Source organism: Clarias gariepinus, chromosome 26 (assembly GCF_024256425.1).
Source record: "Clarias gariepinus isolate MV-2021 ecotype Netherlands chromosome 26, CGAR_prim_01v2, whole genome shotgun sequence".
NCBI classification, from domain to species: Eukaryota; Metazoa; Chordata; class Actinopteri; order Siluriformes; family Clariidae; genus Clarias; species Clarias gariepinus.
This window is the reverse complement of record NC_071125.1, coordinates 14,558,936-14,571,706: the sequence shown is the minus strand read 5'-3', so window position 1 is coordinate 14,571,706 and position 12,771 is coordinate 14,558,936. Positions and strand designations below refer to the sequence as shown.

General features: G+C 36.5%; 1 protein-coding gene across 1 annotated transcript in view; it reads right to left on the bottom strand.

Moving 5' to 3' along the window:
* Window positions 1-3,678: 3,678 nt before the first annotated feature.
* bcl2a (BCL2 apoptosis regulator a) overlaps window positions 3,679-12,771 on the bottom strand; it is a 63,308-nt gene continuing 54,215 nt past the window's right edge. The window contains exon 2 of the mRNA XM_053487592.1: window positions 3,679-11,106. Within this exon, the coding sequence (XP_053343567.1) occupies window positions 10,972-11,106 (135 nt within the window). The 3' untranslated portion in view covers window positions 3,679-10,971. The remainder of the gene's footprint in view (window positions 11,107-12,771) is intronic.

The following is a 12,771-nucleotide window of genomic DNA, read 5'->3' as shown; positions in this document are numbered from 1 at the left end:
AAAAGTCACCATTTTGAAATGGTCAAATTATTGGGCTGCATAAAAAAAATTATTACTGGAACTGGCTGAGAAAAACTTTAACACATTATAATAAACTTGAAAGAATAGTGCTAAAAACCATCAGCTTTGTGGAGGAAATGTGGTCGGAATATATAAAAAACACTTCAATACTTCAACTGCATGGTCAAAAAATGACCAAATAAAACCTTAATCATAGCTGTGTTTATTAGTAAATGTTAAGAGAACAACCAATGTGAAAGAGTACAATCCACCTAATAGTAAGACTCATCAGGGAAAAAAAGGCATCAATTTGCCATGGAGCATAAAAAAAATTATTGTAAAGCAATGGAAAAAGGTCCGGTGGTCAGATGAGTTTTACCCTATTAGATATTAAATAGAGATTGATTCCAATCTATTCCAGAGCTATGGGTTCATAAGAACAAAGAACAAAGGGGAAGAACACTACAAATCTCTGGAGGAAGTGTTATGATCTGGGATTGCTTCAGTTGGCCAGGTCTAGACTCTGCAAGGTTATGTTGCAATAAAATAAAGTCTGCTGACGACCTGAATGTACTGAATGATGAGGTTATTGGATAAATGCCGTTTTCTTTCCTTTTGGCATGGGCATATTCTCGGAATTAAATTGTGACAGAGTGGCTTAAAAATAAAGGATTCCTCTGAGCATGAGGAATCATTTTCACACATTAACTGGCCTCCACATTGTGTGCTGTAATCAAAGCTAAAGGTGATTGAAATCTAAGAGTCTGTGACTTTCCTTTTAAAAGACAGTTAAATTTTTTGGGAAAAGAACAAAAATATGAAAATGAATACTGTCACAGTATGACCTTTGAAAATATATTGTTGGTCCAACACAGAACCATAAGGTATTTGTTAAAATTCTTTTAGGAGTTTACAGAGGGAAAACAATAGATCGCGTGCTAGTACTGTATCTACTTTAAGTATGAAAGTTGAGTACTATTTAAAATTCCACTTACCTCTTTAGAATTCAGATTTCCCCTCTGCTAGGAAGTTACCTTTCTGTGATGCTCTGTGGGGTCTCTAGAACACCCTTCAAGAGGAACCACTGTGAATGACTATTTAAAAAGTAACTTGAGGTCAAGAGAGTCTTGCTCAAGGACACAAAGTCATACTATATATATATATATATATATATATATATATATATATATATATATACTTATATATACAGTGGTGTGAAAAACTATTTGCCCCCTTCCTGATTTCTTATTCTTTTGCATGTTTGTCACACTTAAATGTTTCTGCTCATCAAAAACCGTTAACTATTAGTCAAAGATAACATAATTGAACACAAAATGCAGTTTTTAAATGAAGGTTTATGTTATTAAGGGAGAAAAAAAACTCCAAATCTACATGGCCCTGTGTGAAAAAGTGATTGCCCCCCTTGTTAAAAAATAACTTAACTGTGGTTTATCACACTGAGTTCAATTTCTGTAGTCACCCCCAGGCCTGATTACTGCCACACCTGTTTCAATCAAGAAATCACTTAAATAGGAGCTACCTGACACAGAGAAGTAGACCAAAAGCACCTCAAAAGCTAGACATCATGCCAAGATCCAAAGAAATTCAGGAACAAATGAGAACAAAAGTAATTGAGATCTATCAGTCTGGTAAAGGTTATAAAGCCATTTCTAAAGCTTTGGGACTCCAGCGAACCACAGTAAGAGCCATTATCCACAAATGGCAAAAACATGGAACAGTGGTGAACCTTTCCAGGAGTGGCCGGCCGACCAAAATTACCCCAAGAGCGCAGAGACAACTCATCCGAGAGGCCACAAAAGACCCCAGGACAACATCTAAAGAACTGCAGGCCTCACTTGCCTCAATTAAGGTCAGTGTTCACTACTCCACCATAAGAAAGAGACTGGGCAAAAACGGCCTGCATGGCAGATTTCCAAGACGCAAACCACTTTTAAGCAAAAAAAACATTGAGGCTCGTCTCAATTTTGCTAAAAAACATCTCAATGATTGCCAAGACTTTTGGGAAAATACCTTGTGGACCGACGAGACAAAAGTTGAACTTTTTGGAAGGTGCGTGTCCTGTTACATCTGGCGTAAAAGTAACACAGCATTTCAGAAAAAGAACATCATACCAACAGTAAAATATGGTGGTGGTAGTGTGATGGTCTGGGGTTGTTTTACTGCTTCAGGACCTGGAAGGCTTGCTGTGATAGATGGAACCATGAATTCTACTGTCTACCAAAAAATCCTAAAGGAGAATGTCCGGCCATCTGTTCGTCAACTGAAGCTGAAGCGATCTTGGGTGCTGCAGCAGGACAATGACCCAAAACACACCAGCAAATCCACCTCTGAATGGCTGAAGAAAAACAAAATTTGGAGTGGCCTAGTCAAAGTCCTGACCTGAATCCTATTGAGATGTTGTGGCATGACCTTAAAACGGCGGTTCATGCTAGAAAACCCTCAAATAAAGCTGAATTACAACAATTCTGCAAAGATGAGTGGGCCAAAATTCCTCCAAAGCGCTGTAAAAGACTCGTTGCAAGTTATCGCAAACACTTGATTGCAGTTATTGCTGCTAAGGGTGGCCCAACCAGTTATTAGGTTCAGGGGGCAATTACTTTTTCACACAGGGCCATGTAGGTTTGGATTTTTTTTCTCCCTAAATAATAAAAACCATCATTTAAAAACTGCATGTTGTGTTTACTTGTGTTATCTTTGACTAATAGTTAAATGTGTTTGATGATCAGAAACATTTCGTGTGACAAACATGCAAAAGAATAAGAAATCAGGAGGGGGCAAATAGTTTTTCACACCACTGTATATATACACATTATATTCATATTATATATATATAAAATGAACAGCCCAAAAGCTTTAACCACTGAGCTAACATTGTCTGGCATTAGTGACATTAGTCTGTTGTGCATTAGTAACATCTGTTGTCAGATGGACAAACAGTGAACCGTAACTCTAAATGTCTATAATTTGGAGGGAGGAAGATGATTTGTCACTCTTACAGTGCAAACTGCACTTGTTTCTGAGAAAGGAACATGACCTGATTTATATAGGGATTCCCAGTCTTAATAAGAAAACTATTTATGGTCATTTGTTCTGTTAAGCAATGACACAAAAAAATGATAAAATAATTGGGGCTATATTATACACTACATGATAATAATGCTATTTACAAGGCCCATGGAATAATCCTGAAAATTTTAAAATTTTTATTCAGTTTAATCCTACTTTACCAAACTCTAAATAATGTTAATGTACTTTCAATGGCGTAATAATTTTCTGTCATTTTGAATAACACTGTGTACCTTAATGTAATTACTGTTAAAGAAACATTACGTTCTCTTTCCCAAGTAAGTGGTAACACCCCAGTGACAAAGTTAGTAGGTTTTTTATATATATATATATATATATATATATATATATATATATATATATATATATATATATTATTTTAACCCTACAGTTTAAAAAAAAAAAAAAAAAAAAAACATGCCTATGGCAATTTGGACTGGCAAAAGAAAATTATAAAAATATATTCCAGCAGTTTTCCTAAAGTAATACAAGAAAAATGGTTGCAATGTCATGCTGAAATTGGTTACTCATAACCCAGACTGAGGTCAATACAAAATACCCTAAACAGAAAGTGTCTGTGTACCACTCAGACTTTCAATAGAAATATAAACATATTAAAATGTAATTTGGCTTCAAACTTCGATTAGTAGATCTAATTAAAAACAATTATAAAAAACAGTTAATTTTTTTTAATAGACATATCACCTCTGAACAGTGGCGTGTCAAGAATACAAGGTAAATGAGATGTTATTGTACTAACTGTAATTATAAAACTATAGATCAGATCATAAAAATCCTCCTATCTATAATTCAATTTGGTGTCCATGATATAATGTTAAATAGTTAATTTGTGTTAATGAAAATCCCAATAAGCTGTTAATTCAATTTCTATTTTCTTGTTAATTAAAATCACAGGTTAATATTTATGCATTCTAATAAACTGTTGTTTCTACAATAACAACCTCTAGACTTTTGTGGCTTCATTAAAAGTTTAAACGAGACAAATATGAACTATTTTTGCAAGTATAGAGTCAGTGCTAGAGCTTTATAACAGTCAGAGGTAAAGGTAAAGTTCTCAGGATGGAGAGTTTTTCAACTTCTAGAAAAGTTGCCAAGCAGAATATGTTTGTCCAATTAACTTCAAGGAGGGAGTGACAGTCATTTGCTGTTACAGTATGTACAGTAACAGTCCAAAGTGTTTTTTGAGTAAATACCCTTATTAGTGCTACAGTACTACAACTACTGTATAAATCTATATTATGGCCAAAAAAAAAAGCTCTGTCAAATAAAGGGAAAAGACAGTCCATGATTGCTTTAAGAGCTTGAATGTACTGTATTTCCAAATGCAGTCGCAAAAAAACCTCAAACGCTATAATGAGGAGGGCCGTCCGAGGAAAAGAGGATAAAGAGCTACCTCTCCTGCAGAGGATAAGTTTATTAGAAGTACCAGCCTCCGAAAAAAAGCTGATTTACAGCACATCAGATAAGAGCCCCCATACTGTAAATGCTTTTTCGGAGTTCAAGCAGCAGACAAATTTCGACATCCACTGTTCAGAAAAGACTCTTTATAATTGAATTGTGGGAAAGAAATCATTATTTTGCAAAAACAACAAAAAGAAGAGACTTGCTTGGCCCAAAAAACACAAGGAATAAACAATAGATCAGTACAACACTGACCTTGTCTGATAGGGCCGAATTTGAGATTTTTGGTTCTAACTGCCATGTCTTTGCTAGACATACTCAGGGTAAACAGATGGTTCATGAAGATGTGGAGAACACTGTAAAGTATGGAGAAGGTGGTGTGATGGTGTGGGGGTGCAGCAACATGCCATCTGATCTGGGTTGCACTTGGTGGAACCATCATTTGTTTTCCAACAGGACAAACCCGAACCCAAAACATATCTCTAGGTAATGTAAGAGCTATTTGTCCAGGAAGAAGAGTGAAGGAAGGCGACAGATGACATGGCCTCCACAATCACCTGTGGGATATATTACTTGTGGGACATGCTGTTAAATGAAAATAATGTGCTTTTCTACTAGTAAGAGGTTCTCCACTTCACTTCAGGCCACATCTCACACCCCATCATTTATTATTTTTCTAAATCATTTTTCCATGTCAGATTTTATTCTTTACATGTACAAAGTGTTTGGGAAAACCTTGTCTACATAAATAGGCAGGTTTAAAATTTAATTCATGCATAACTGTGATTACCAAATGCAGGTAGGAAAAATGCTTTGTTACACAATAGGTTATTTTGTATAATCCTGTCTCATGCAAATAAGATCTACAATGTTCTTTGTAATAGGTTTAAATCTAAAATATGACAGATTTCTGAAGTGTTATTGTAAAATATAGGATTAGTGGGAAAAAATTTGAATCAATCTCGCAGATGATATTATGAGATTATATACATGTAAATCTCCCATCCAAAAATATTACTTGCATTGATTGCTTGTAATTAGAGCATTTCCTCTCAAATGCTCATAAATCATGTCATCACATTTAAGCATGAATGCTTGGAGCATAAAAAATGTCTAATATAAATTTAAATATTTCATGTGCTGAGAGAATAGTATTTTGTACACAGAACTCTAAAACCTGAGCTAATTTTGCCTTCACGTTCCCATGAGCTAAACTCTCTACGCTAAACTTTCTCATTCCTTTTTTCTAAAGAGGATGTTGTGAATCGGCTGCAGGGCTTTGAATGCAGGAGGAGGTTAATCTGGTGTAATGTCTAACGATGGAGATTTCCAGTGGGAACGCTGTGTGCAGTTCGAGCGCCGTCCCAGTTGTCCTAACTGACATGAAGAAATGAATGCTTAGAGTGTGAGCATCATGTGCTGGAGCTATCGTGACCATCTTCCTCATCACTTTAGAGATTTAGATGGAATCTGACAAGCTGTGGGATTCCTGCTGCATCACTTACTGTATGACAGAGTGATAGAAACTACTAAGAACTACTGAGAATATACTCGGTAGGTTAGAGAACACACACAGGTTCCCCACTCCGAGGCTCTATGCTGTTTGTGATCTGTCGACCGAAATAAATCACATTCCCAATAATTCTATTCACAATCTTAAGTCTCACAACAATGAACCCTCGAGGAAAACAGAATAAACAGCAGAGATTCAGCGGGGAATTGTATTTAGCGCTGCGTTCTTTAGAGGTGATATCTCAATCCTGTGTTGATTTTCTGGAACACAATCTGCTTATGAAACATCTCTTTTTTTTACCGACTCACTTTATACAGTATGCAATATGGTGATATATATATGAAGTGCTATGGTTGAAATTTATGATTCAGTGATTCAGTGACAGCTCACATATGGTAAGGTGTTTTTTTTTTCTCTTTTAATTAAGACACATCATTGTTAGCTTATGATAGGAAGAAGTTGACAAAATAATGTGGGCACATCAGAACACCGAAGTGTTACAAAGATAAATTAAAACAAAATACAACATTTTTTTTTTTTTGCAACAGTGATTACAATGGTGATTGCAAATAGTGAATTATGCAGGCTACATTTCGAAAGCAGAACAAATAATGACTGCGACAAGAGGATTTGGTAATAAAGTACAGTATAAACTACGATCCTCTAGGTATGATTTTTTTTTTTTTTTAATATACAAAATACCATGAATATTTTGTTCAGGTTTAAAGGTCCTGTAATTAAATTTAGTGCTACCCTTTGAAATGGAAGGTACAAAAAAAGAGAAGCAATAAAATCACAAAACAAAACAAAATGGATTCGATAACTGGCTTGGCTCTTTCATTGTGGCGTGGTTTATGTTATAAACGGTTCTATGATATTAGCTGCCTAAACAGATTTTTTTATTAAATTTTTTCTTTTTAAAGTGCATGTATTTTTTTCAGAATGCAAGAGAAACTGTTTCGGGTATTTTTCCGAAAATAAGACATTGCAGAAACGAATATAAAAATCACATAGCTGAAAGCAATTCTAAAATGCTGCAACCAAAAATAATAATAATAATAGAAAAATAATAATAAACACAAATCACACTCATACATAATGTAAATAGCAGGCTTAAATACCAACTGGCGTTGCCGTGAGGACAAAAATTACAACAGATCAATTCAAACTGGGCGAAAATGTTTTACCTTTACTCGTTAGGGCTGAGCACTATCTCTTCGATAAATTGAACTGATAAAAACCCTGGGGAGATGCTTTCACGCTTTATCACTGGACATGAACGGTACCAATGCATAGTGGTAGAAGGACACAAAATCAACAGTAGAACAGTAGAGCCATCATAATAAACGTTGTTGTGCCATTTTAGCATTGTTCCAATTATAAAACTGAAAAACATCCCATTTTGGCTTTAAAATGTCTCGATAATGGGAGAACTAATAAAGTATAAGAAAATATACATATATATATATATAAAAAACAATAACAACAACAAGGAACTGTGTCCAGGTAGCTCATTCATAAAAACGCACTTTCCCCCCCATTAACTATTATGAGAAAGAGATCATGAAAAAAATTAAATAAAATAAAAAAAAAAATGCACCAATTAAAAAGAACATACTGCAAAGCATGTGAGCTTCAATATGTTTAGCGGCTCCAGGATCGACCCGATTACCCTCAGGTATTTTACTTTAGCTACACTCACTCTGGTTCTCAGTGTCTACATGAGGCTTGTGCCAGGATTATGATTCTTTACATCACTTTGTTGTATTTGTTGTAATAGCTCAAGGAGACAAAAGAGGCATACTCCTGGTTCAAATTACATTTTAGAAAGCACTGGGCAGGGAAATATTAAATGTACCCAACACCTTTATAATAATAATAATAATAATAATAATAATAATAATAATTTGTAACATATTTCAACCGAAGTTAAGGTTAAAATCTGAGATTGCTACCATTTCTGCAAATTCTCTATAAGATACAGTGGAGAGTTGCCTGAAAATGTCTTAGAAATGAATGATTTCAGTAAAAAATAATAAGAAAAAAAAAAGAAAACTGTTTTCAATAAACTCACACTACTTAACTATTATCTACAGAATGATTATATTGGGCGACTCGGGCCCTGATCTATTTTGTCAAACTCTTGTTCCAGAGTGTTTATACAATCACACTAAGGCTGTCTGAGTTTTACCCCCTTTTACCCTCCTCGTTCCTGACGATTGAAGCTTACAGAATAGGGAGTTTTCGTTACAGTTCCCCAGGAGTGGCAGTTTTTGCTGTATCGTAAAGCAGCATCATATGGTGTCTTAATAACGAGGCTGTTACATTGCTGAGAGCTATTGAAGCTTACAGAATAGGGAGTTTTCGTTACAGTTCCCCAGAAGTGGCAGTTTTTGCTGTATTGTAAAGCAGCATCATATGGTGTCCTAATGACAAAGATGTTACATTGCTGAGAGCTACACGTCTTATTAGCAGCCATTAAAATACATGATGTTACAGTGCGAGTCTTCAACTCTCTCCCGTAAGATACTCATAAGATACATGATACTTCTGCGTTCATAGCAGAAGCTTAAAATTGCATTACGTCCATGTTTTTTTTTTTTTTTTTGTACCTTTAGAACATGAAACATGAGTTCTGTCATCAACTTCAGTTGACTCAATGATGTGCATTCTGAAGACACAACTAATTCACTTTTGGATAGGTTAGGTTGCACCACTAAGACGAGATTAAATGATAGTAAAAAAAAAACAAAAAAACATTACATTACAAGTAAACATATTTTTACTATGTTATGATTGTCAAAGATTCCACCTGCCAGGGAAAACTATAGGTCCCATGCTGAACGTGACAGTCAGATGTGGTCAATGTCAATGTCTGCAAATTCTCCAAATAGAGAGCACTGGTGTATCCGATACTGCTCAGGTTCTGTTCCGGATGAAAGCAGCAGCAGAAGCACACAGGATCAGGTTGTCTAGTTTCAAACGAATTCCTTCAGGCAAAAGAGCCCAAGCACTTCTGTGGTGTGTGGTTTATCAGTGGTGCATTGTTAACTCTGCAGTCATGGTGCCGGATTTGTTGACTAGAAGGTCCAAAAGGGTGATGGGTCGAGGTTTCATCAGAGCTCCACTGGACCGCCTCAGTGGTCCAGATGGGTCACAACGTATAACATTCTAACAGCGTGAAAATTATGTGTGTGCAGGAAAGAAGAAAAAAACTATAATCATAATACTTTACTTATTATTATTATTATTACAATGATGATGATGATTTATTCATTTTCTACTTATTCTGTACAGGATCACGAAAAGCCTGGAGCCTATCCCAGGAGACTTCAGGCACGAGGTGGTGTACATCCTTGACAGGGTGCCAATCCAACGCAGGGTGCTCACACACACACACACACACACACTACAGGCAATTTGGGAAGACCAATTAGCCTATTCTGCATGACTTTGCACTGTGGGAGGAAACAGGAGTACCTGGAGGAAGCCGACGCATAGAGACTCAAGATGGGAATCAAGCCCTTAACTCTGGAGGTGAGGGCGACAGTGCTAACTACTACACCGCCATTATTATTATTATTATTATTATTATAGTCTTTCTAAAGCTTTTGCTCCCTGGATGAGTGCTGTTATATGCCAGGATAAATGAGTCCATGGAGTCCCTCCATGTTACCTGACCTTCCTCCTACCCATCCCACACCTGGCTAACCCCAGTTGCCCTGCCTTATCTCTGGTGCTGCAATAGACTGGAAGGTACCCACCTTTTCTGACTAAACTCAAAAACATTCTACTTATAGTTACAAATACACACACATGCATACACACACACACACACACACACACACACACACACACACACACACACACATCTCTCTGACTGGTTCCTGCCTTTTCGGCTGCTACCCCTTAAATAATTTTACACGATGGCTTTTTAGCCTTTAAAATGTCTTTTTTCTTCGAATAAAAATGACATGAAATAAAAGTGACAGCGGATGAGATGAGATAAGATGAGATGAGATGAGAAGGGTTAAATGTCCCCAGAGTCACACCATACAAAGAGACAAATATTATACATTCAGGTGTGGTATAACACAGAACACAACTTTTAAGCTGTTGAAAGCAAGTGAAGCGAGTGCTTAGCGGTTATCCGGCAAGAACGAACCCAGAGACTCGCCCGCCAATCAAACAGGCGAGCATGCCTAATGGGGAATGGGAAGCATCTGCTGCTTTTTTTTTTTTTTTTAAGAGGTATGCTGGAAAAAACATTTGGGAAGGAGAAAGACAGATAAATAATAAAAAAATATATATAAAAAAAAGAAAAGAAAAAAAAAATCACACGCAACAATGTCTTACAGAGGTGGTGCTTTTCCATGCTGAAAAGGTTATCATGCACAAAAAAAAAAAAAAAAAAAACGCTTCCCACTATGCATGCAGACAGTGGAGCATTTGTAGCAGTCTCGTTTCAATTCTTTTTCTTTTGCTTTCCAACATCTATCATTCCATGCTACACACAGTAATAAAACCATAATAAGGATCATGTGGAGCGCAGTCTGTAGGTTCATAGAAGTTCAAATATATAATAACGTACACAATAAAAGAACTAACTGTCATTCATCTGTGATTATGTGGTCCATGAATTTCAAAGTTGTACTTTGTATGAGTTTGCTGCGAGTCTGTGTATAAGTGTAACTAGATTTTTGGGCCTAGATCTATACATGGCATGGATAGGTAAAGTAGTATAGGAACTACTTTGTATTGTTTTTTCTGTTTTTTTTTTGTTTTTTTTTGTTTTTTTATCATTGCATTTCTCCCTCTTCATTTTTAAAAAACAGCTGGACGGAACAGCAGGGCAGTGCTACGCTGATAAACCAAGTGTCTTTATAAGCCAGAGGAAGAGACACAGGAAAAAAAAAAGAAAAAAGGACAGGTGTTGACTGTCCGGATGATCACTTCTGAGAAAAAAGGGCGCCGATGGTGACTCCTGCTGCCCCCAGTGCTGCCAGGCCGAAAACTGTCTTTAAATAGGGCCAGGGGTGGAACATGGATGCCCTCTGATGACTGTAGAGCTCCACGAAGGCATCCTGGGGGGAAAAAAAGGGGAAGAAATAGAGAAACAAAGGTCATTCAGGACATTATAACTCCTTTTTAGCTTGTGTGATTATTTGTATATTTGTCACACTTCAAACTATTTTTTATATCATGGAACAAATTTTTATATTACATAACCTTTGTAAATGCAGTTTTTGGATGATGATTTGATTTATTACGAGAAAAAAGCTACACAAACCTGCCTGGCCCTAAATCTAATAACTGGTGGTTTGGTGGTAAAACCCTTGGTGTCAACAACTGCAATCAAGCGTTTGCGATATCTGGCAATGAGTCTTTTACATCACAGGGGAAAAATTTTGTCCCACTCTGCTTTGCAGATATTGTCTAAACTCAGCCACATTGGAGGATTCAACCTGTTTACAGGCATTTAAAGTTATCTTTGTGTAAAATAAAAAATTTTTTGACGATATATATATATTTTTTTGAAGTGTGACAAGAATGCAAAAAAAAAAGGCAAATACTTTTCTGGCTTGTTTCTTAGAAACCTATCCAGATTTCCATTAAACTGCTTTGTGACCAGGTCTGTACAGTATACAAATGAAATGGAACTGAATGAGTAACACTGTGCCACGTCCTATTCCAATTCTCTGGCATGATATACTATACACTACACTATGTAGGGCATTTACTATAGACAGTGTTTGAAAGCCATTTTTGGGGACTTGGGGATCCCTTTCGTCTTTGCCCCTCCCAGTTTTCACAGTTTTATAAACCAGACACTTCACATCTGCGCAACCAGAATCCCTGCAGGCCACCAGTCAGCCCAACAAAGATACAACGGGAGAAGGATGGAAACAGATGGGGGAATAAAGACAGATTTCTAGAACGTGTCATTTTTAATTCAAACTTATCACAGAACAAATATCAGACCTGACACATATATCTAAAATAATAATAATAATAATAATAATAATAATAATAATAATAATAATTATTATTATTATTATTTTAATTTGTTTCAGATTATTCTTGCTAATGCTTTTCTTTTTTATATACAGTAATTAAAAAAAAAAAACTGAAAAGAAATATCTGGGTCTTATTCTTTAGTCTGTTCTCCATCTCCTCCCTCCTACCCGCAGTGCATCTGTTGCTTCCCTGTCCTGTAGCATTTCAGACAGCAGGCTTAAAAGCCACTAGGTAAAACCCAGAACAGTGCAGCCAAAACCCACAGCATGTGTTGCTCTGCGGGCTGCTGTCGCTCTGCACCCAAAATATCACCACTTATCTGAACCTTTGGCACGAGGAAACAGCCGAGTTCATCGTCCCTTCCTGCTCGCTGGACCATTTATAAGGAAATAATGAGCCTCTTTTCCCCAGATAGGTGACTGCGAATTAATAGCGGGAGAACCCCTATTAAACCCCATTCCCAGAAATAAAATAAATTATGCCTGGCCTGAGACGAACTGGCGCTACTGCAGTGATATATTATCATAGATTAGTGGAAATAGAGGACATGGCTCCCAGCAGTCGAGGCACGCTAAAGAGCCTCATTGACATTCTCTTTCTTAGGGTAAATGTGCACACATTATACAATCCAGTGTTTTTTCTTCTTCATAATTAACCCAAGTACCTTTAGTTGCCCCAAGTCTATGCAGATAATGTGAGATAGTGCCTCTAGCGTCAGATATAGAGTGCTC